Source organism: Mesoplodon bidens, assembly GCF_964165515.1.
Source record: "Mesoplodon bidens genome assembly, chromosome: X".
In the NCBI taxonomy this organism is placed as follows: domain Eukaryota; kingdom Metazoa; phylum Chordata; class Mammalia; order Artiodactyla; family Ziphiidae; genus Mesoplodon; species Mesoplodon bidens.
The window spans coordinates 87,693,090-87,717,969 of NC_138163.1; the positions used below are offsets into that span (position 1 = coordinate 87,693,090).

General features: G+C 43.5%; 1 protein-coding gene across 1 annotated transcript in view; it reads right to left on the minus strand.

Moving 5' to 3' along the window:
- Positions 1–7,763: 7,763 nt before the first annotated feature.
- ZC3H12B (zinc finger CCCH-type containing 12B) overlaps positions 7,764–24,880 on the minus strand; it is a gene marked incomplete at both ends in the record, with an annotated part of 42,242 nt that continues 25,125 nt past the window's right edge. The window contains 4 exons of the mRNA XM_081222670.1: positions 7,764–9,184; positions 10,370–10,476; positions 11,139–11,373; positions 12,801–12,940. Coding sequence (XP_081078796.1) covers positions 7,764–9,184; positions 10,370–10,476; positions 11,139–11,373; positions 12,801–12,940 — 1,903 coding nt within the window. The remainder of the gene's footprint in view (positions 9,185–10,369; positions 10,477–11,138; positions 11,374–12,800; positions 12,941–24,880) is intronic.

The following is a 24,880-nucleotide window of genomic DNA, read 5'->3' on the forward strand; positions in this document are numbered from 1 at the left end:
AATGTCAGATCTAACTGAGCCCTCAAGGAGTATCTAGGCCACACCTAAAGGGATTTGCAAATGTGTATTCTGGGACATAGCCTCAGCATCTGCCCTGTGGGGAGATGGGTGCTGCAAGCTCTTGGTTCTGTCCAGCACTTCTCTAAAGCAGCCTGGATTTTTATCTATTGTGTATGTATTGGTATTGTATATAAGATTTTTTTTCAAAGTGGGCTTTGCTGCTAAAAAAAAGTTTAGAAATCATAGTTCTGGTCTAGCCCCCTCGTTTTATACATTGAGACACTAAGGCAGAGAAAAAGGGAAGGGATTTGCCTAAGGAGAGAACAAGTTAACAGCTTGGTGTAGAACGAGTTTCTTGTAATATCAGCATCACCTGGGTACTTGATAGACATGCAAATTATTGAACCCCACTCCTGGCCTGGATCAGAAATGTTGAGGGTGGCCAGCAATCTGGTTTAACAAGCCCTTCACATGATTCTGATGCACACTGAAGTCTGAGATGCTCTGGTATAGAGGAAAAAGCTACCCAAAGACCTAGATTCCAGGCAAGCTCCACCACTTAACGAGAACAGCCTTGGGCAAATCATGTCACAGTTTCTTGATCTGTAGAAGGAGGATATTTGCCTCATGGGCTTGTAAGGATCAAATAAGATCATAGATGTTCAGTTGCTTTCTAAAGCTTTTCATGCTTTGTATGTGTGAGTGGTGTGGATTCATGCCAGGGTTCACAGGCCTTGAACTCAGGATTCAGGTCTCCGTATAACCTAGGACAAAGAGCTCTCCCCTGGCCCTCAAAGACTGATCTAAAGATGAGAAGTAGGCTATCATCAGAGCCATTTTTAGTCCAGGTCCAGGGAGAGTAAGAACCAAGCGTTATTGTTGGCTGGAGTCCTCCTGAAACCTGGGATTTGTGAAGCCAGGTCCCTGGGAAGGGCTACTTTAGATGGCGGGGGCTGGGGGTAGGAAGGGAGGGAGGGGGGTGTAGGGGAGGACAGGCCAGGAAGCAACCTTAGCTCAGTACCCTTGCACCTTTTCCTTCTGACTAGAGGCCAGAGACTGATTAGAGAAAGTCTTTGAACTGCACACATTTAACCGAGGAGCAGGGTTCGGGGTCAAGGGAAGGGAGCACTGATTATATTGCTATTCAACAACAATAATGAGAGTCACCTGATAAATGGAATATAAGTGGAATGGAATATTCATAAATGGAATATTTCCTGCCTTATCAATAAACAAAGGATGTCACAGTTATCAACGACTGCAGCCCTCCAACGTGAGCTGGTGAGCCCTGAGGAAACTCAGGATGTGAAAATACAGGATACTGGCCCCAGACGGCTGAGGTGCATGTCAAAGGAATGATGTCAGTGAGCCCAGACTCTTGCATCTTCCCATACACAGAAAAGCACTAAATTCCTTAACTTGAGCTATCTGGTTTTCTTTAATTAACAGTAATCTTTTGATGTTCCCGACTACCTGTCCTGTGTTGCAAAACTCCTCTATATCCTGGCTCCTCCCCTTGCATCCTCGGATCAGTTTCTCAGAGCTATCTGAAACGCTGTCTCCCCGGGCTTCAGTCCTCATTTTGCCCCAGATAAAACTTAACTCGCAACTCTCAGGTTGTGTATTTTTTTTAAGTCAACACACCCCTTCTGATAGGAGTTAATTTCATCAGTAATGAAGAACATGGTTCCTGCCCCTCAGGAGCTGCATGTTTTGTATGGGATCTGCATGCCAACATGATTGTAACAGAGTGGCAAGTGCTAAAATAGACATATTGATCAAGATGCCTGCAAGGCCCCCAGGGGGAAAGGACTCACGATGTCTGGACAAGGAGGTGGGACAGCTTAATAAGGAGGTGACTTTACTAGTCAAAACAAAGAGTGGAAGGAAGGTAAAGGTCTGGAGGGTTATAAGAAAGACCATGGCCTGTTGGGGCACCAGTGAGGGGTCCAGAATAATTGGAATATGGGTTAAGCGAAGAACGTGGGAGGTCCTGAGGCCAGAGAGGTTAAGCTAGAGAGGGATATTGTCAGACTCATTGATTTTCTGCCTGTGATTAGGGAGAAACATTGGACGTTGAATTGTCCCTTCTTAGAATTCTAATTATTCTTATCACTTCCTCCATCCTCACACTGTCACTGCCCTCTAAGAAAGGGAATTCATTTATTTTCTAAGCATGTTTCATTCCCTCACTGCAGTGCACGTTCCAGAAGACAGGAACTGTTTCCTCCTCTTCAGTCTCTCCCTAGCCCAGTATAGACCAAGCTCCTATTTGGTACTCAGTAAGAATTTGTTGTATGTATGTCTGAGAAATGTGAGAGGAGGCAGCAGGAGTAAACAGACAGAAGAGGAAAAAGATGGGGAGAGATGAACACACTTAGTCCCAAGAAGGATGATAAAAGAAAAGAAGATTCACAAATACTAACCCCTTCTGAAGTCTCCTAGCCTGGGGTCCCCTGCAGCCACTGTGTCCACCTCTGCCTTTAGAATGAGACTGGCCTGTTGCGTCGGGGAGGGGAGGAGGAGTGCAGGGGTAAGGATGAGGCTTCAGAGAGGCCTAAGGGAAGAGCAGCCACCACTGTGATAAAGGGCTCACTGGCCTGAGAGCAGTGAGGCCTGGGGCTCCAGTCCTGGCTTTGCCATTAACTCCCTGTTAAGCCTTGGTCGAATCTCTTCAGTTCTTGGTGCCTCAGTTCTCATACCTATAACTTGATTGCGTCCATGCAACTGAGCACTCCCCATGTGACTTCTCTGTGAACTGTAGGGTGCCAGGCTGCTTCTAGCTCTGATATTCTGGCTAAGGCTCGGCAGATGATGTCTCTGTGGCCCTGAGGCTATTCAGGGGGGAAACAGTAGGTTTTTACAGAAATAAACCTGAGCCCTGAGCCCTCCACCAGTTTCTGACCCACCAGTGGAGGCCTGGTCCAGCCCAGCCCTTCAGGAAACACCGATTGATCAGCACTTATAGATGTGTTAGTATACAAAAATTAGAGGGCATATGTTCGCTGTGACGAGATTCAGATGAACTCTGAATGGGGGAGTTCCCTCCCATTATAGCTTATCTCAAGATGCAAATCCCAAGGACAGAAATGTAATTTCTTAGGAGCTAAGTGTGTGTATTTATAGGTGTGGTATGGCTTTTGTTGGTGATATTCTTAAAGAAACAGAGCCCTTAGTGGTTAGTAAACAAAACATTTATGCAGTAATTAAGTGTGGTTACAGTTCATTGTTGTCAATGACACAGCATTTTCCATCATGATGATAGATGAAACAAATTAAAACCTCATGAAGTAGTCGTAGCACATTCATGCTAGTGAGAACATATTGCAAAGCCTTGCACATGCATTGGAGGGGCAGACAAAACTGGGGACCCAATATATTTTCACTCACCTCAGGTTAGCTTTGTGTATTTTGTCGTTGAGACTTACATGATGTTTGGGTCAAACAAAAAACCCAAAGAGATTTTATAAAAGTTTACAGCCATTATACAGTATCATTTAACCCCACAAATGGATAAAGCAAACTACTATAGCTCAGTGATACACAAACCAGGACTAAAATTAGTCAGTCTGCCTATGTATATAGCTAGCTACACTATGATAGATATGGAGTATGCTGAGTCTTTTGGCATCAGCTATTTAGATAAGCAGGTTCCCAAAATATACTAGTTTGGTTTCCAATGAGAACTAAGTGTAGTGCCTTTTCAGTTGAAGATTATTCACACCTCAGTGTCAGACCTGAGGAGAAGCAAACTAGGGGGAAGGCAGAGGAGGGTTGGGAGGACACCTGAGCAGGGCTCTTTGGACAGCTTGGCATTACTTTCCCTGTGCAGTTCCAGACCTGGTTCACAGAGTTAAAGTGTATTGAAATTGTTGGCCCTCAAAAAGGGTGTTTATACAAAGTCCCATACTTAAAGCATAGAGACACAGCACCTGAGCGCCTCTCAAAATGAACTCTTCTATATTAGAAGAAAACCCAGTGCCAAAGGTTAGTGGATATCAGTGTTTGAATTACTGTATAAAGATAATTTATTCTAAAATAGAAAAAATGGATTTAGAAGTATTCTCCTGGAAACTAGCAGAAAGAGAGAGAGAGAGAGAGAGAGAGAGAGAGACAGGATATATAGATATCGATATAGATATAGATATATAGATGTATATTTCATTACATAGAATAAAAGTTTTATATACCATTTCCATAAAGCATCTGTCATCCTCCCATTTCTTGCACCTTAAGAGAGAGTGCAATGGCTATATGTTACCTTTGAAAAAGCTCACTTTCCTTTGAGCAGTTTTACAGAAATAGTGCCCTGGATTGACCATGCCACTCCAGAGTCACACTTCTTCAGTCAAAATAAAAATAACAACAACAACAACAAAATCACAAAAAGAAAAAACAATTCACAAAATCTACAAAGTATAAGGCCTGAACAAGCACAGACTTGCTATGAGTTCAGAAACTCAGTGAAAGAATTAAAATTACAAAGCACCTCTTGCAAAATATACTTCTTGAAAACCACACAGAACACTGTGCAGTAACCCCTGCTTAGTGCTTGGAGGTAAGTATCCTGAAGGACACACACTTAGCCCTAGGAAGGAAGCTTGATTTTATTATCAAGGGAGCCAAAGGGGTTCCAGGGTTTCTTTGTATTTGCTGTTTTATAATTGCAGACCAAATGGAAGTCAAGAAGTGTGCAGACCTCAATGCATTCATAATTGTACAGCTCCATTTATATATGTTTTAAAAATATTTATTTATTTATTTATTTATTTATTTTGGCTACACCGGGTCTTAGTTGCAGCACACAGGATCTTCATTGTGGCATGCGGGATCTTTAGTTGCGGTACATGGACTTCTTAGTTGTGGCATGCAGACTCATTTGTGGCATGCGGACTTCTTAGTTGTGGCATGTGAACTCTTAGCTGTGGCATGCAGGTGGGATCTAGTTCCCTGACCAGGGATTGAACCCAGGCTCCCTGCATTGGGAGCATGGAGTCTTACCCCCTGGACCACCAGGGGAGTCCCCAGCTTGATTTATAGATTCTTGCAGATGAACCACTAATACTGACACTTTTTTTTACACAGTCTCTTTTGCAAGGATATATTAAACTTAATAGGCTAAAGAGAAACTTATGCAATATAGTGCTTGAAACTGTATGCACAATAGCTGTTGGACATAGTAATAAAGAGGCCTTGAAAAATTGTCTTTGTCTATAAACTGCTGCCCTTTGGAAATAAAAGCTCTCTCATGACCCCTGGGCTACTCCCTTGTGACACACAGTGCCACACACATCATAGTGAAAAGTCAATACCAAACCTAGTTTAAGATGAGTTTTGTACATTTGCTTCTATACAATCAGGAAAAAAAGAGATACAATTTGTATCAACAGAAGGTCATTTCTGGTTATTTGAGACATTGCTCCTAGCCGCTTTGATTCATACACATTTTATGAGAAGAATGACAATTGTTTTTGGAAGTAAGAAATACATACGCTGCCCTAAAAATATTTCCTGTATTTGGGGGAGCTTACAATTTTTTTGAGTACTAAACATGAACATGTTCCAGATGAACTGCAGCTGACAAGATTAATCTTGTGCTTCCCTGTACGTTGTGCAGCTAGTGGATACAGTGGTGTCATTGATGGTTTTGGTAGGAAGATGAACTAACTGGCACAAAGTCATCTAAGATTGTCAAATACCCTGATTTAGACATGGGACAGATTTAGAAGGTCCAAGAAGCTGAAGGTATGAAATGCTGTTTGTGTGAACTAGCAAGCGCTTCACTCTCTATGGACCTACCTGACAGAAAATAATTTTACATCTCAGTATGCTGGGGGATAGAAAGATCAGAGGGTAGGGGATGAATGTGAACTGTGGTTAACTGAAGAGAAACACCGAGATGAAGTTTTGAACAACTAGGACAGAGACACGAAGCCAGAAAGCAGCATGCAAGCCATTTTCAAACCACCAGAAACAACCCTGACTACAGTCTCACATTCGGAGTGTTTCACAGTAAGAAACATTTATAGGCAGTGTCACACCTTCTCATGAAGAAACAAAAGGCCAAGACCAGGCCTTCTCAACTTTCATGAAAAAACGACCATAGAAATTAGCAAGTTCCAGCTCAAGAAATACTGAGCTGGTCATGGTTCAAAATGTTGCAATATACAATGGATTCAAAAAGGGGTTCATTTAGTGCAGCTGTTAAAAAACCAAAAAACGATAAACGCCTCTTCTAGAGGCATTTAGCTACAAAGGTTCCCACCCTGAGCAAGATACAAGTTGCGCAGATTGTGCCGTCAACACAAAGTCCTGCCTTCTTTAGTAATGCATGTAAGAATTACCTAAGGTCAAGTGCACACTCTTTGTATGCATTTGAAGTGTGTAACTGAGCCAGCTATTAGCAAAGATGTAGCATCCCCTTTTGGAAGCTGCCTTTTCTCCACCTAGAAAATCCCCTAATTTTGTTTCCTAAAGAAATTCTGCTCCACCAATGATCAACCTTATTGCCCAAAGGGTGGATGGCAGGACAAAGTGGATTACATGGCTGTGCATTACATTTCATCCTGTAGTGTTGAATACTGCATAGGTCAGAAGTCCAAAGAGCATCCATTAGACCCTCCTTGAATGCAGCTTTTGTGTTCATCATTTAACGCCAAATGAGTTTGGCCATCTCTCCTGGGATTAAGGGAAGCGGATTCTGGTAGGAAATCCCTTGGTCCTGGTCAAACTCTTCTGTGCTTGTCTAGCGCACGCATCTACTATGCTTGGAACTTGAGCTTATCCGTCAGCTCCTCTGCAGAAGAAGGCTGCAATCTGATCCCTAATTTACTGAGGTGAAGAGACTTAAAAGCTAAGAACTGTCAATAAATGTTGACGAGTAAAAAGTGCAAAGGAAATAGAGCCAGTTTGCTCTGGTGCCTAAGAAAGCAATGTTCAAACATTAGGATGTAGTTTCACTTTCAAAACTAGTTGAAACTATGAAACGTGACATAAAATCAAGTCTGATTTGTGATCTACACAGCTGTAGACTAAGGGCTGTGCAGAGCCTATCTTTTTGTCATCACTATATAAAAGGTTATATAGAGATACACACACACACCTCTCAAACAAATACATACAGTCATACATGCAATATAACTGCTAACAATAAGTTTGAAATATAGCTCTAGAAGCTTCTGTGTGACCCTATACCTCGGTTAATAAAGGTATTGAATGGTCAGATATCCATGCAATAAAGTATGCATTTACTTTTAAATAGCTTTAAATATTCCTATTAAAAATCCTAAAAGGTTAATTCAACATATGGATTGATCCTGATGCTCTTGCTCTCTAAAATTAGATATATCATCGATACTTTGTAATATAGAATGTGTGACCAAGAAAACAGTTGGTAATGGAATCCCTTGGAGTTTCTTGCATTTGGGCCCTTCCCCTGGGTTTTGTCCTCCATTACCTGCATGGTGCAGTGCAAAAGGGCATAGGACTTGGAGTCAGAGGACTTGGGTGTGGGTCTTGACTTGGTCAATTGCTAGCAGTGTGACCTCGGCAAGTCACCTAATCTCACTGAGCTTCAGTTTCCTTGTCTAGAAAGCAAGACATTAGTAAGACTTACCTCACAGGGTTGTTATGCACGTCAATGACATAAACACTCCATAACTTGTAAAGTGTAACGCAAAATTATTAGTTACTATTATCATAGTATTAGTGCATTATTGGTATTCATATTTATATTTGTATAATGAAATAAGTCCTATGTCATGTCAACGTGCAGCCCTAAGCTTAGAAACAATCAAGGCTGCTAGTTGCTGGGCATCTGCTGTGTGGGGATTCTTCTCCATCACTGCAAGGACGATGTTTGAAGGGAAAATATTGCAGAGGTTCTTGTAGGTCTGATACTGGTGCTCTGGGATCATATGCTCCCTGGAATCATTGCACATTCCAACCCAAGGATTCATCCAAAGCTGCTCCATCTTTTCAGGCACGCTCCGTACCATGACTGGCTCATAGCATGGTTGCATGAGGCTGTTACTCAAGGGATAGGAGTGGTAGCCATAGGAGTCAGTTGCACAGGGCAGTGGGTCCCAGCTGGCATGTTGTTCCCGGCACAGAGGAGGGCGTCTTTGCCTCATGGGGTTGCTCTCATACAGGCGGGAATCAGAAATGCTGTCCATCCGAGTCATCACCAGGGCACGTCCTGGCTGGGGAGTTGCCCCAGGATGGATATTGGGAGGCATGGGATAGTCTCCAGGACAGCTGGAGTGTGCTCCAGTTGTCGGGTGCTGGGCATGCAGAACTAAGTGGGGGACTGATTGCTTGTTGGGGGCTTGCTTAGAGTCCTCTGGGCCATAGCTCTGCACTCGCGTTAAGGCTTCATGGTAACCATGAGGAAAAGGCTGAAGATGGTTCTGAGATGCTGAGCGATGCAGCTTCAAACTACCTTCAGGATGAGTATCGGCTACAGCCAAATACAGGTTGTTGTAAGAGGAATAGCTGTCGTTCCTGCTATGGCTCATACGATTGTCAGGACAGAGGTTGGGATTCCGGGCATACAGCCCCCGGTCTGTTTCAGCCATATAGTACTCTCTGTTATGCATGCTGTTGATGTTCAGTTTGGAGAAGTCACCTAACATTGAATAGTAGCCATGGTCCCCCAATGACTCAAACTTTGGGTATTGCTCAGCGTAGCTAATAGGGGTCCCATGGCTATTGGTAACCAGGATCGGGGGGTACTGCATGCTGGTCATGTGCTCCAGTGAGGACTTCTGGTGGGAGAAATGAGAGGATCCTGGCACCGGGCTGCTGGCTGAACGGGTGTTGAGTGCACCCACTGCATGGCTTTTGGGGGGTGGGATTGTGGGGACACTTAGAGCAGTCACAAGTGAGGGGACAGAGCTGGCCTCAGGCTTACGGGCAATGGACAGCCATTCCTCAGGCTCCACAGCCACGGAACGGATGCTGGGGTCCGATTGGCGCTTGGGGGCCACACGTTTGACTTCTGAGGTTATGTCACCTTTGGTACTAGACAGCCCTGTGCCACACTTGGCCAGGGTGCCGTCACTCATGGTTTTCACTGTGGACAGTTTGGCACTGATGCGGAGCTCATCAGCCACCGAACGCTGCGGTTGGTTGGCCCGCTCCGGATGGTAGTATTTGCACTTGTGGCCGTAGGTGCATTTTTTGCCTGAAAAATAACGCCTTGTGGTAAGACTCTCTCTCAGAGTGGTGCAACTCTCTGTGCCAGAAGCTGTCGTAACAATCTGGTCACTCAAGTTAGAGTTTTACTGTTTGGGGTTAAGGCAGAAAATTAACTGTTCATAAAGATGGGAGACAGACAACACCATGGTGGCATCACACACTGTGAGGGGAGAGAGAAGAAGTGGAAACCTAGGGAGGAAACTGCAATGCGAAAGCTAAGAGTTGAGCCGTTGAACAGCCTTCATTTTCCTGTAATTCACAGCTTTGCCTAGGCATAACCCACATGCTGAGGCAGTGTAGGGCAGCAGCAGGCAGGGTGGTTCAGTGCAAAGGGCACCGGCTTGGAGGCCAGTCAGACCTGAGTTTGAATTCCAGCTATGTCACTTACTAGCCCCGTGACCTCGGTAAGCGATTTTACTTTCTGTGCCTCATTTTCCTATTCTGTAAACAAGGTTCATAATAATGCCTTTATTACAGGGTCATTGTGAGGATTAAATGAAAATAATGAACATGAAATACTCTATGATATGAATAAATGATAGTTGAGAACAAACACCTAGTCATCCTATAAATAAATGACTATCCAAAAATAGTGAACATTCAGAGTAGCCTCAGACCAGGGAGCCCATGTCATACTATTAGGCTCACAAACTTTGTATCCTAGGGACTTGGGTAAGATCATGAAAGCACTCTAGAAAACTATATTTAAAAAAGGAAATGAAAATAAAGTTTGGAAGCAAGCTGGAAAGTACAGATTGGAAGAAAAGGGTATTATTAGTTGATAGAGTGTGCAGTCACCTGCCTGAAAGACACGTCCTTCTTCAGGCCAAACCCAACTTGGCATTGCCCTTTCTGATTCCATAGGCCAAGTGGGTTTCTGCACTTCCCTACACCCAGCAACCCTGCTCAGGACAGAGGCAGCTAGAACACATGCATAATTTTAACTAGTGACAATTATTCTTTCCTTCAATTCTAGTTACCTTTTCCTCATGTAATTTCTAAGATGTTTCTTTAAATGCCTAACTGATAATACATGAAGACACAGACTTTAACTCAGAAAGTGGACAAGCCAGGATTTCCCCTTTGGAAGGGAAACCTTGAAGAGAAAAGTATTCACAGAGTTCTTATGTTTCTCTCAGTACAGAACTTTGTTCTGCACGTAGGTACTCACCATAAGGGCATGGTTGCTTCTTGTGTTCGGGAACAACGGGTCTCTTTCTTAAGAAGTTTTCAAGGCTTGGGCCATGGCGTCCTAAAGGATCATCTGGAGGCATAAATCTGAAAGCAAGCAAGCAAGAGGCAAACGTCTTCCATTCTGTCCCCACTATCCCTTATCAGGAGTTCAGACCATCACTACCTCTTGCCTATACGGTTGTCACAGCCTTCTAATGGCCCTTCTTGCCTCAAGTCTATCTTCTGCTAAGCCAGCAGTTCTTCCCTCTGTTTCCACTTGAACACAAAAAAGGAATGATTTTCCCGTGCATCATTCTTCTGTGGATTATAAATTCCAGCCATACTGGCATGCCTGCTGCTTCCCCCAACATGCAACCCACTTTCACATCTTTACAGCTTTATTCATGATGTCTTCTTTACCTGAAATGCCCAGCAGCCCTCTTTCCTCTGCAGTAAACTTCATCTCAAATGTTATCTCCTCTGTGAGGCTTTTTCCTATCATTTCACATGGACAAAGCAATTTGAACAAATTCTAACCATAGCACATATCATGACACATTGTGGGAATCTCTCTCTCTTCTCCAGTACACTTTGAGCCTCTTAAGGGTGAGTCCTGTTACTCGTTCAGCCTTTTATCCCCATGGTGACCAGCATAATGCACTGTACACAGTAAGTGTCCAGCAAATGTTTATTGAAATGAAATGAAATCTATCCCTAGTAGTAACTGGGATTTAGGCTATTCAGAGCCTTACAGGAAAGAAACATACTTGTCATTCACAAAAGAATACATCAGCAACCGCTCCTCTATAAACTTCTTCCATTCTGGCTTTTCAATTTGAAGGTCTCTGTAGTTATCATTGGATACAATGATGCCATCAGAATCAAAAGCCAGTTTGACTATGAACCGGTCATCATAGCAAACAACTCTCCTGCCCTGGACCCTTCTGGATGGTGTGAAGACAAGAATCTTTTCCTTCTCCAGTTTACGTAGGATATCTTGATCTGTTGAAATATGGATTATATGCCAGAGGGTAGAAATAACCTTTGGAAATCAACAGCATTATCCCCATATTACAAATACAAAAGTTGGTACTAGATTAATATATTATTTGCCCTTAGAGAGAAAGTGGCCTCTATTCCTGGCTATGGCACCAAGTTGGATTGTGACCTTAGACGAGTTACCTTCCCCTTTGCATTCCAGTTTTCTTTCTGATAAAATGAAGGAAATAGATTCAATGACATCTAAGTTTTTAAAACCTACCATGAACAGCGAGAAATATCCTAGCACTCTTGAGGCTTGTTTTGCCCTTTCGCTGAAGCACCAGCTTTTTGTTGCTGAAGAAACCAGGGCAGTATGCTGAGGATGTGTCTGCCAGGAGGAGAATAAAGCATCCCTCCTAGGGACAACATTTTGCCTTCTGCCTGAGGGAAAGCCATGACTAAGGAAAAACATTAAGCGGTAGCATGTGAGTACTGACCCCTTTCCTTTTAGCTTCTTAATTACTGAGGAAAGAAGCCAGGATCCACTCTCAGACTGAGGCTGGGAGCCTGTTCAGCAGCTGGCAGAAAGCTCCATGACACAGTTCTAACAGCCATTCACTGAACCTTCTCATTTTGCACAACAGGCAAGAGCTGATACTCAGAGGACTGGGCTATTTATGCTCTCAAATGCTGTAAAGAGCTAGCTTCATATACTGCTACAAGTGAATGTAGTGATCCTCCTGCCAATAGGGCCACATCATGACTTTTGTGGACTTTAGGCACTTTTGCCTTCATGGGTCCCTTCTTCCATTAAAGAAATATTAAAATTTATACTTTACAACTGGGTTGGTATAAAAACAAATAATCCAGTTAGGTACATTATTATACATTCATTGTTATATTCAATTTTCCCCTCTGATGTTAAAAAAATAATAAAATTAAAACTTTTACATGGGACCCTAAAAGTATCTATCATGGGCCCTAGGCACTGGGCCTCCTGGGCCTCATGGATAAGTTCGCTCTGAATGCCATGGGACTTTTCTCTTTTTCTATTCTACCCCCTAATCTGCAAATCCCACAGTCACTTATCTGGTACAGAACAAGATCCATTGTCTACCATGGCTTCTTTAGTATTTTGGAAAACTCAGATTCATCCCCCTTTAGTCTGAAGTCTGTGGTCAAATAGAAAAAAACACTCCCTTTTTTCAACTGTGTGCTTTATTCTTTGCTTGAAATTGAAGTCTCTATTTAACTGCTGTATGCCACAGCACAATGGTTTATTTGGATCAGGAAAAATATGCTTTAAAATATACTTAATAAAAAACATTTTAAGTATACTTAATAAATTTAGAAGAGTAATTATCTAATTTGGGAACATCAAGCTCTCCCCAAACTGTCTTGCCAGCCTTGCCTCTGGATGAGAAGAAATGTCTTATTTGAAATGGTACCTGTAATTGGTGCATCAGGGCGGGATTGCTCCTTTCTCCATGCAGGCACAAATACAGTAATGTCTTTATGGCCTTTATCTAGAAACCATTCCACAGCAAGTTGTATTCCTCTGCAGGAGAACTCTTCTTTATTCCCATGGCTTCAGGAAGATAGAGAATGAGAGTAGAGAAGATTGACAACAGGTAGCAAAGAAATACTCTGAACAGGCTTTTTCTTAGCACCAAGGCATTAACGACAGACATATTAGTTCTTGAGGATGCCAAAAATGGTTTTTTTTTTTTTTTGCGGTACGCGGGCCTCTCACTGTTGTGTCCTCTCCTGTTGCGGAGCACAGGCTCCGGACGAGCAGGCTCAGCAGCCATGGCTCACAGGCCTAGCCGCTCCGTGGCATGTGGGATCTTCCCGGACCGGGGCACGAACCCATGTCCCCTGCATCGGCAGGCAGACTCTCAACCACTGCGCCACCAGGGAAGCCCCAAAAATGTATTTTAAAAAAAAACAAATTCTTTTTTTATTCCATCATTACAAATATTGCCGTTATTATTACACATTCATTCAAGGCCACAGGTAACACCTCCCAACTTATAGCAGCCTTAGTGACTATTTCCTATCATTATTTCCATTTTCTCTCATCTCTTTCTGTTTTTATTACCACTTTCTTTTCAAAGATTCAGATATTTATCAGATGAAAAAAGAAGAGGTGTCACCAGAGGTTTAGATAAAGTTTATATTGAGGATTAGTTGGAGATGAATTTTAAGCACATATAGTAAGCTTAAAAAATAACTGATAGCAAAAAAGACACACATAAATGCTGACTGAAAATAGTTATCACATTTAATTAAATATGATGTGCCACAAAAAGTCACAGTCTTGAAAATTTTAAGATGTGGGAAATGCTCACAGTGTAATGCTAAAAGAGAAAAGAAAGGATTTGGACTACATGTAATGTAATCCAAATTCTATAGAAGAAAGTCTATGTACAGTATTCTTTCCTTATTTTGGTTTCACTATGTGCAGTTCCACTTACCCACGGTCAACTGCAGTCCAAAAATATTAAATGGAAAACTCCAGAAATAAATAATTCATAAGTTTTAAATTGTGCACCATTCTGAGTGATGAAATCTGGTGCCATCCCATTCCATCCCACCCAAGGAGGTGAATGATCCCTTTGTCCAGCATATCCCATCTGTGAGTCACTTAGTAGCATCTCTGTTATCAGGCTGACTGTTGCAGTATCATAGTGCTTGTGTTCAAGTAACTCTTATTTTACTTAATAATGGCTCCAAAGTGCAAGAGTAGTGGTGCTTGCAATTTGAATATACTGAAGAGAGGCCATAAAATGCTTCCCTTAAGTGAAAAAGTGAAAGTTCTTGACTTAAGGAAAGAAAAAAAAAATCATATGCTGAGGTTACTAAGGTCTACTGTAAGAATGAATCTTCTATCCATGAAATTGTGAAGAAAGAAGAAATTCATGCTAGTTTTGCTGTCACACCTCAAACTGCAAAAGTTAAGACGGAAAAGACACCGAATTTGTACAATAAGATATTTAAGAGAGAGACACACTCATACAACTTTATTACAATATACTGTTATAATTGTTCTATTTTATTATTAGTTATTGTTGTTAATCTCTTACTGTGCCTAATTCATAAATTAAACGTTATCATAGGTATATATGTATAGGAAAAAGCAGAGTATGTACCAGACAGGGTTTGGTATTATCCCTAGTGTCAGACATCCACTGGGCTTCTTGGAACGTAACCCACGTGGATAACAGGGGACTACTGTAGAAAGTTAGAAAAACTATTGTAGCAGGGAAGAGCCAATTTTGACTCCAGTTTGGATCTGTTTCTTTGACTTTAGCCTTTGCTTTTCGTTGCTTTTGTTACTATAATCATACATAATGGCCTGCCTCAGAGAACCCTACCCACCTGTGAATGGCTGCAAGAAAAAAGAAATGAACACATCCATTCCCCAAGCCTGGCCATTCCAGGAGATGTTTTGCAAGACTGATGGCCCTTTTTACTTTACTTCCTCCCCACCTCTCCCTCTCTATTCTGCCTTTTTACTTTACTTCCCTCTCTGATTCTACAAAAGAAACTGGCATCCAGACCCCAATAAGATGGGTTTTTGGGGGACCCTAGTCTGCCATCTTCTCAGTCTGCCAGCTTTCCGAATACAGTCGCTATTCCTTGTCTCAACACCTCGTCTCCCAATTCATTGGCCTGTTGTGCGGCGAGCAGAGCGATCTTGGACTCGCTAACAAATTTAGCTTAGCCAGCCAGGAGGAGCCTTGCTGCTCGTGGCTAGGCCGCGCCAGGCAGGGAATAATGGGGCAAGGCCCTAGCAGCTGCGGGGACCATTTGTCCTGAGGATCTTCCCTTCAAAATTCCCTGAAGCGGCACCAGCTACCCCAGCTCCTGGCAGTTGAAGCAAGGAACCGACAAACTTCTATGAGTCGACAGACTCGATTTTGGAGAGTAAGTCACTCTGCCGTGCACAGTAGAACATATTCCCCCCTCAATTTGGGCTTTTCCTTTACGGGACAAACCAGTTTGTTTGGTTGGGGTACCCTGTTGGAGAGGGGAATTGTTGTGGGACTCTACCTGATTTTGGGAACCGGTTTGGTGGGTTTGGTTTTGGTTTTGTGTGTCTTGATGTTGGAATGTGTGCTTTTTGTGTTGGAATATGTGTCTTTTGTGTTCTGGTGTTATCAAACTTATGAAAATGAGAAATACTCCATCTATCCCAAAGGAGAGCCCTTTGGGGCATATATTAGATAAATGGGCAAAACATAACTGTGAGCCTATGACTAAGAAAGATATGATATACTATTGTAATAGGGTGCAGATCCAATATATGTTAGGAACAGAAGAACAATGACCCCTGAATGGCTCACTCAATTATTATATGATATCTCAGTTAGAAGTGTTTTGCAAAAGACAGGGAAAAGAGATGAGATTCCACATGTAGAAACATTGCATCAGGAGGAAAAGGAGTCAGAGGGCTGCCACCTTATGGTGCAGCGGTCTGAAAGAAAACCTAAGGGGGAACCTATTCTACAAGGGGAAGAAGGAGAAAATGAGAGTGGGGGTATGCTATTTCAAAACTTAAACCTCCCTCTAGCTTATCCAGCTCCCCCAACAGCTGAGCAAGCTGCCCTGGCAGTTGTTCCAACTGCCCTCCGACCCATGCTGCCAACATATTCACCACCTCCTAATTTCCTTACCCGTGGGGATCAAATAGTAGTTTCTATGTTAACCCCTGGAGCACAGGAACCTGGTTTAGTATCACCATCTAAGACCCGACAGAGCACCCAATTTGGACCGGGAGCCGTTTCCGCAGCAGGGCAATTTCCCTTCCTCCGATATCCTCTAAGAGGCGCGGGGACTCCCTTGGATTTGAGGCGCCCGATTCTAACTTTCCCACAAGAGCGCCCAGGTAACATTGACAGTGAGGAATAAGTTGATTGACTTTCTAATAGATACGGTGTCACATATTCTGTTGTAAACACCATAATGGCACAGAAAACATCTCAGTCTATTCCGGTCATGGGAGTTTCTGTAGAAGTACAAAACCATTTGTTCTTACAACCTCTAGAATGCCAACTAGGGGGCCTCACCCTACAGGGCCATGGATCCCGAATGAACGTGTATCCCTCCTCCCCCTAGGTACAGGCCCTTTTGGCTATGAATTTCATGGCCCAGTCTGCCCCAGCCATCAGGTGCAAAATTCAGAAAGCAACTGCTGGTCTTCAGACTCCAAAGAACGATTTGCTCCAATTGGCTTATTTGGTTTTCAATAATAGGTATATGGCCAAAAATGCTGAATGCATGGAGAGAAATATGCAAAAGGCCCAAATGATTGCAGTGGTTTTGTCCGCTCAGAGACCACCAACTGCGAGGCCGGCTTTTCCTGGACCACTATGCCCATGGATACCCAGACAGGACCAATGTACCCTGTGTGGACAAAAGGGGCACTGGAAGGAGAGTTGCGATCGATGTGCCCTTTGCAAACAGCCAGGGCACTGGAAGAAGGAATGCCCCAGACACCAGAGAGTGATGGGGGCCCCTCGGCCATTGACGGTTTCACAATCAGAAGACTGAGGGGGCCCGAGGCCAAAAGTGGCTTTGCCTAGAGATACCGTCTACATAATAAATATTGAGCCTTGGGTGGTCATTGATGTGGCAGGCCTCCTGACAGAATGTTGCTTATAGATACTGGTGCAACCTTTTCGGTCTTAATCCAAAGTATTGGAAAACTTAGTAACCATAAAGAGTATGTAATGGGGGTGTCAGGGAAAAGGCAGGGGCACACTCTCCTGGAACCCCTTTTGTGCAACATCAATGGCCAGTTGTTTTTACATTCCTTTCTGTTTGTGCCTGATTGTCCCATCCCTTTAATGGGAAGAAGTTTATTAACTAAGTTAGGGGTCACTATGTTTCTTGAGGGGCAAGGAAGCCACCCTCACAAATTTCTTAAACCTAGGGAAGATCCTCAAAAATGTTTGTACATAGATTACCAAAATAGGAGGCCACTGGTCTGACTAAATTAACCATAGCTGATATTCCGAGCCTGATTGGAATTTTGGAAGAGGCCGTCTCCCCTAAGCTAAATGAGGAAAAGTAAAACTTTCCAACATAGGTAAATGGGTATGTTAGTCCTTCTATATCATTGAGGTAGCCACCCAATTCTTTGAAAAAAGAAAAACAAAACTGTCCTTGTTTTACAAATGTTGTCTTTCCAAGACCAGGAGTGTGGCTCCAAAAAATAATCCAAAGCCCACCAATCCTTTTACCACTCCCAAACCTTCCCTATTTATCTTAAGAGGCTTGTAAGTATTAAACAAAGGGGAAACAAGATCATCCTAAGAGAAACTTGCCTGTACCTTTGAGATGCCAATGTGCTATCTGGCCTTCTAGGACCCCTTATCTCTGTCATCGTTTTAAAATGCAAATTTTGAAAAAGAGGGTAAAGTAATTTAGAACTTGACTTGTTTTCCATAAATATTAGTAAAAAGGGTTTAGCCATCTAGACAAGCGAGCTTGATTTGTTCCATCTGCCAGAAACCCAACTTTAATCCAGCCTCTTAAAAGATATGTTCCTTACCCAGAGAGGGAAAAGAGGAAAGAAAATAGGCAGGCCCAATTATTGGCAGCCCTACAGGGGCAACCCCCATCCAGAGAAACCCTGACCCGTCCCAGCAGAAGCCAAGACCGATGCTGGGTCTGCAGAAAGCCTGGCTATTGGGCGAGGGAATGCTCCCACAAAGACAAGCCTCCTAAGATGCCTTGTCCAAAATGCCAAAAAAGTGGCCATTGGGGAGCCAACTGCCCCTTGGTCCAAAGGGCTCAGGGGCCAGGGGAAGCCCCTCAGATGACCCCGGATTGACGGGACCCTCCGTTCCAAATGAACCCCCTGTTTAACGTCAGTATTACTGGATTGGAACCAAGGGCGAACCTGGATGTGGCAGGTAGGACCATATCTTTCTTATTGGATACGGGGGCCACCTACTCTGTCCTAGTTTTCCTTCTCTGGACCCTTCTCCTCCGACTCCTGTCAGGTTACAGGAGTCTCAGGTAAACTTACTACTAGGTCCTTTACTGTCCCTTTGTGTTGTTACTGGGAAGGATACACTTTCTCTCATTCCTTCCTGGTCATACCTGAATGTCCCCTCCTGCTGTTAGGTAGGGACATCATGAACAAGCTGGGAACCAGACTGCTATTTGGGGGAACCACCCCAGTAAAACCTCTGCAGTTCTTAGTCTTAGAGACACAGCCCCCTCTGAGAACTGGCACACCAGCCTTAGCTAAGTTGCCAGTAGACCCCCAGGTCTGGGCTGATAGAATCCCGGGGAGAGCTATAACCGCCTCCCCAGTGCTTATCACCTTAAAGGAGCCAACCTCTTTCCCCAGTCAGAAACAATATCCAATTTGCCCAGAAGCCCAAAGGGGACTGCAGCCTCTCATATCCAGATTTTTACAACACGGGCTACGTATTCCTTACAGTTCTCCTTGCAACACCCCTATCTTACCTGTTAAGAAGCCAAACGGAGAATACAGACTGGTCCAAGACTTAAGAGCTATCAATGAGGCAGTTGTCCCACTCCATCCAGTAGTCCTCAACCCATACAACTTGTTGGGGACCATCCCAGGCACAGCCTCCTGGTTTACTGTGTCACACTTAAAGAATGCTTTCTTTTCCATACCTCTGGACCCCCAGTCCTACTTCCTCTTTGCTTTTGAGTGGCATGAGGAAGGGCATAGAGGACAAAAACTCACCTGGACAGTCCTACTTCAAGGGTTCTGAGACAGCCCTCACCTTTTTGTCCAGGCCCTGGCCAAGGACCTCCAAGATCTACACCTGGAGGAAGGGACTATCATCCAGTATGTGGATAACCTTCTTATTTGCTCCCCAGACCATGAGAGAGCCTTAACTCATGCTACCCTGACCTTCAATTTTGGGGCCAAAAAAGCTATAAAGTTTCTAAGTCTAAGGTCCAATTGGCACAGCAGGAAGTCAAATATCTGGGAGTAATCCTCTCCCCAGGGGAACGAAGTATCTCCCCAGATAGAATACAAGGGATTTAGATCTGCTGGAACCAACTATCTGAAAGCAGCTCTGAGCCTTTTTAGGCCTCATGGGATATTACAGACTATGGATTCCTAACTATGGATTAAAAGCACAACCTCTTTATGAGGCCTCGAAAGGAAAATCTGACTCTAAACCTCGGCTCTCGGGCCCTAACCAAACCCAAGATTTCTAACAGCTAAAGACATTACTATCTCAGGCCCCAGTCTTGGGAATCCCAAGAACTGATAGACCTATCCAACTATTTGTGGCAGAAAAACAATGGATGGTTTTAGGAGTCTTAACTCAGGAACTTGGCCCTGTCTGGAGACCTGTAGGATATCTGTCAATGAGACTGGACCTGGTGGCCACTGGATGGCCCAACTCTCTTAGGGTAGTTGCTGCCTTGGCCTTATTAGTGGAAGAAGCCTCCCCTGACAGTATATACCTCCCATCAGGTTACCTCTCTCAGAAGAGAAAGACCATTTCTGGCCCACAGATAGCAGGATCCTCAAATATCAGGCATTACTGTTGGAGAATCCAGACTTACATGTCATGGTCTGTTCCTCTTTAAATCCAGCTAACCTGCTCCTCCTATCTGAAGAAGGTCTACCAGTTCACCAATGTGAAGATAATATATCATTCATTGTTGCCCCGGCCAGATCTATCTGATATTCCACTACAAAACCTGAGGAGGTTTGGTTTACTGATGGAAGTAATTTTGTTTCTGAAGGATGTAGAAGGGCAGGGTATGTGGTGGTCTCCTTGACACAGGTTATTGAGGCCCGGACTCTTCTCCCAGGGACCTCAGCCCAGTTGGCAGAAATAATTGTTTTAACCCAAGCCTTAACTGTGGCTGAAAATAAGGCCCTTAATATATATATATACTGACTCTAAATATGCTTTTTTGGTTCTGCATGCTCATGCTGTTATCTGGAAGTAATGTGGCTACTTGACGGTCCAAAACAACCCAGTTAAGTATGGACCTCAAATTCTCTCCCTCTTGGAGGTAGTCCTCAAGCCTTTCCAGGTAGCAGTGATTCATTGCAGAAGTCACCAGAAGGGTGATGATGAAATAACAAAGGGAAATCGGCTAGCTGATCAGGCTGCCTGACAGGCAGCCCTTCAGCCCTTTGTGATAGAGGGTGCCTTAGTTCCTTCCCTTAGTTCTCTTCCTTCCCTGTCTTACCTGCCTAAGGAAATCAAATGGGTCATAAATCATGGGTACCACCTTGACCCAGATGGATGGTACTGGAGAGAGGACTTAACTCACCTGCCCCAATCACTCCAGTGGAAAAGTATTAAATTTTTGCATGAGGCCTGTCACCTAGGGAGAGATGCCTCATACCAGATTGTTTCTTCTATCTTCTCTGGGAAGGGACTTTACAATGTAGTTAATAAGGTAACCTCATCATGCCCTATTTGTCTGACTAACAATCCTCAGGGAAATAAGCCACCCCCATTGGCCCTTCTATCTCAGAGACACAGAACATATCCAGGGGAAGCCTGGCAAATGGACTTTACAGTGGTTCCTCCCTACTGAGGATATAAGTACATTTTGGTGTTTGTGGACACCTTTACTGGTTGGGTGGAAGCTTTCCCCACCAGGACAGAAAAAGCTTTGGAGGTAGCCCAGATGCTTTTAATTGAAATCATCCCTAGATTTGACCTCCAGTTGTCTCTTCAGAGTGATAATGGTCCTGCCATTGTTTACCAAATTATTCAGCAGATATCCAAGGCTCTAGATATTGAGTACCACCTTCAGTCTTCCTGGAGACCCCAATCCTCAGGAAACGTAGAAAGGGCCAACCAACATTTAAAGAATGCCTTAAGAAAAGTAACCCAAGAGACCTCCCTCAGTTGGAAGAAAGCCTTCCCTATTGCTCTTTTAAGGGTCAGAACATCCCCAAAGGCCTTACTTAACCTTAGCTCTTATGAAATGCTGTATGGTAGGCCTTTCTTATGAGGGGACCTACTGATGTACTCTGTTACCTCCTTTGGACAATTCCAAAAAGCCCTCCAGAAATATGTGGTAAAAAGGCTTCCTTCCCCAGAGTCTTCTCCTTTTCTCTACTCTCCAGGAACACAAGTATTCATCAAAACTTGGAAGGATGGCTCCCCTGGTTCTCAACTTCAGCTGACCTGGAAGGGACCCTATCCAGTCTTGCTCTCTTCTCCTACAGCTGTTAAAGTACCAGGAATCGCCAGTTGGATCAGCCTGAAGTGATCCACAGTGTCTTTAGAGGAATTTTTTTGGTTTGCGGGTATACACCCCTTTGAGAGAAGCATTCTCAATCTTACCATCATGGTCCAGGAATCCTGGAAGGCTATGGTAGCAGCCACTGAAGAGCAACAGTCAGCCCTAGATTCTCTGGCTGAGGTGGTTTTACAAAATAAGAGGGCCCTCAATGTTATAACACAGTGGTCCCCAACATTTTTGGCATCAGGGACAAGTTTCATGGAAGACAATGTTTCCACAGACCGGGTTGGGGGCAGGGATGGTTCAGGCAGTAATGTGAGCGATGGGGAGGAGCAGATGAAGCTCCACTCACTTGTCTGCCACTCACATCCTGCTGTGTGGCCTGGTTCCTAACAGGCCACAGACCAGTACCAATCCACAGCCAGGGAGTTGGGGACCCCTGTTATAACAGCTGAGGCTGGGGGTGTCTGTGCCCTGCTAAATGAAACATGCTGCTTCTATGTTAATACCTCCAGCCAGGTTGAAGAAAACCTTCTGGTTTTAAAGCAAAACATCAAAATAATAGAAGATCTGAAAGAGAGAGCAGGACAGGGCCCTAGCTGGCTTTCTACCTTCCTCTCCTCTATGGAGACTCAGATATGGACATGGCTGTTGCCCTTGTTGGGACCATTAGTCCTGACAGCCTTTGTTTTGTTATTAGGCCCTTGTATCATAAACCTACTTGTTCGACTCATTTCAGAACGCATACAGGCTGTTCGATTCCAAATGGTTCTGCGAGGTAGCTACCAGCCCATTCAGCCTGGCCCTGAGACCAAGATCTACATGGGACCCCTTGATGGTCATCACTCAAACCTACCTCCTAGCTGAAGGAGAGCAAAAGGAGGGACCCAATCAAGACTCCACCCCTTAAAAGCAGGAAGCAGCCAGAGCAGTCATGGCCCATGTCCCAGAGAACTGGGTCCCATACTCTTTTTTTTTTTTTCACTGAAGAATGTCCACTTTTATTAAATTTCAATTCTTGAATACAAGTCTTTTTAATATTCTACGTGAAGAAATTAGAAGTATGCAAAAAGTGCCTCTGCTACTTATAAAGTGAGGAACTGCACTTGTGATACTATTTGAGTTGCACGCTGCGCTAGCCTTATTATTATTATTATTATTATTATTATTATTATTATTATTATTATTATTGTAGAACAATAGTTTTATTTGAAAGAACAACTGACAGGCAAACTGTGATTATTCAGGCTTGGGAATTTGGCAGATATTTTCTCAAAGAATGAAGTGAGCCTGTCACTTCAAGGAAGAAAACTGACAGTATATGTTGCCAATGATAAAATTTGAGTTTGCAAGCAAAAATTAGAATTTGGGTAAAATTATAGCTGCCTCCATGAGTTTGACAACTTCATACTAGTTACAGAATTTTCTGATGCAATTAGAGGTGATATGAAAGAGTGTAATTTTTTTTATTAGTTTCTGCTTTATAACAAAGTGAATCAGTCATACATATACATCTGTTCCCCCATCCCTTCCCTCTTGCGTCTCCCTCCCTCACACCCTCCCTATCCAACCCATCCAGGCGGTCACAAAGCACCGAGCTGATCTCCCTGTGCTATGTGGCTGCTTCCCACTATCTATCTACCTTATGTTTGGTACTGTATATATGTCCATGCCTCTCTTTCGCTTTGTCACAGCTTACCCTTCCCCCTCCCCATATCCTCAAGTCCATTCTCAAGTAGGTCTGTGTCTTTATTCCTGTTTTACCCCTAGGTTCCTCATGACATTTTTTTTTTCTTAAATTCCATATGTATGTGTTAGCATATGGTATTTGTCTTTCTCTTTCTGAGTTACTTCACTCTGTATGACACACTCTAGGTCTATCCACCTCATTACAAATAGCTCAGTTTTGTTTCTTTTTATGGCTGAGTAATATTCCATTGTATATATGTGACACATCTTCTTTATCCATTCATCCGATGATGGACACTTAGGTTGCTTCCATCTCTGGGCTATGGTGAATAGAGCTGCAATGAACATGTACTAACATGTCTCTTTTTGAAGTATGGTTTTCTCAGGGTATATGCCCGGTAGTGGGATTGCTGGGTCATATGGTAGTTCTATTTGTAGTTTTTTAAGGAACCTCCATACCGTTCTCCATAGTGGCTGTACCAATTCACATTCCCACCAGCAGTGCAAGAGTGTTCCCTTTTCTCCACACCCTCTCCAGCATTTATTGTTTCGAGATTTCTTGATGATGGCCATTCTGACTGGTGTGAGATGATATCTCATTGTAGTTTTTTTTTTTTTAAATTATTTATTTATTTATTCATGGCTGTGTTGGCTCTTCGTTTCTGTGTGAGGGCTTTCTCTAGTTGCGGCAAGTGGGGGCCACTCCTCATCGCGGTGCGCAGGCCTGTCACTATCGCGGCCTCTCGTTGTGGAGCACAGGCTCCAGACGCGCAGGCTCAGTATTTGTGGCTCACGGGGCCAGTTGCTCCACGGCATGCGGGATCTTCCCAGACCAGGGCTCAAACCCATGTCCCCTGCATTGGCAGGCAGACTCCCAACCACTGCGCCACCAGGGAAGCCCTCATTGTAGTTTTGATTTGCATTTCTCTAATGATTAATGATGTTGAGCATTCTTTCATGTGTTTGTTGGCAGTCTGTATATCTTCTTTGGAGAAATGCCTATGTAAGTCTTCGGCCCATTTTTGGATTGGGTTGTTTGTTTTTTTGCTATTGAGCTGCATGAGCTGCTTATAAATTTTGGAGATTAATCCTTTGTCAGTTGCTTCATTTGCAAATATTTTCTCCCATTCTCAGGGTTGTCTTTTGGTCTCGTTTATGGTTTCCTTTGCTGTGCAAAAGCTTTGACGTTTCATTAGGTCCCATTTGTTTATCTCTGTTTTTATTTCCATTTCTCCAGGAGGTGGGTCCAAAAGGATCTTGCTGTGATTTATGTCAAAGAGTGTTCTGCCTGTTTTCCTCTAAGAGTTTGATAGTGTCTGGCCTTACATTTAGGTCTTTAATCCATTTTGAGCTTATTTTTGTGTATGGTGTTAGGGAATGATCTAATCTCATACTTTTACATGTGCCTGTCCAGTTTTCCCAGCACCACTTATTGAAGAGGCTGTCCTTTCTCCACTGTACATTCCTGCCTCCTTTATCAAAGATAAGGAGACCATATGTGCGTGGGTTTATCTCTGGGCTTTCTATCCTGTTCCATTGATCTATCTTTCTGTTTTTGTGCCAGTACCACACTGTCTGGATTACTGTAGCTTTCTAGTATAGTCTGAAGTCAGGGAGC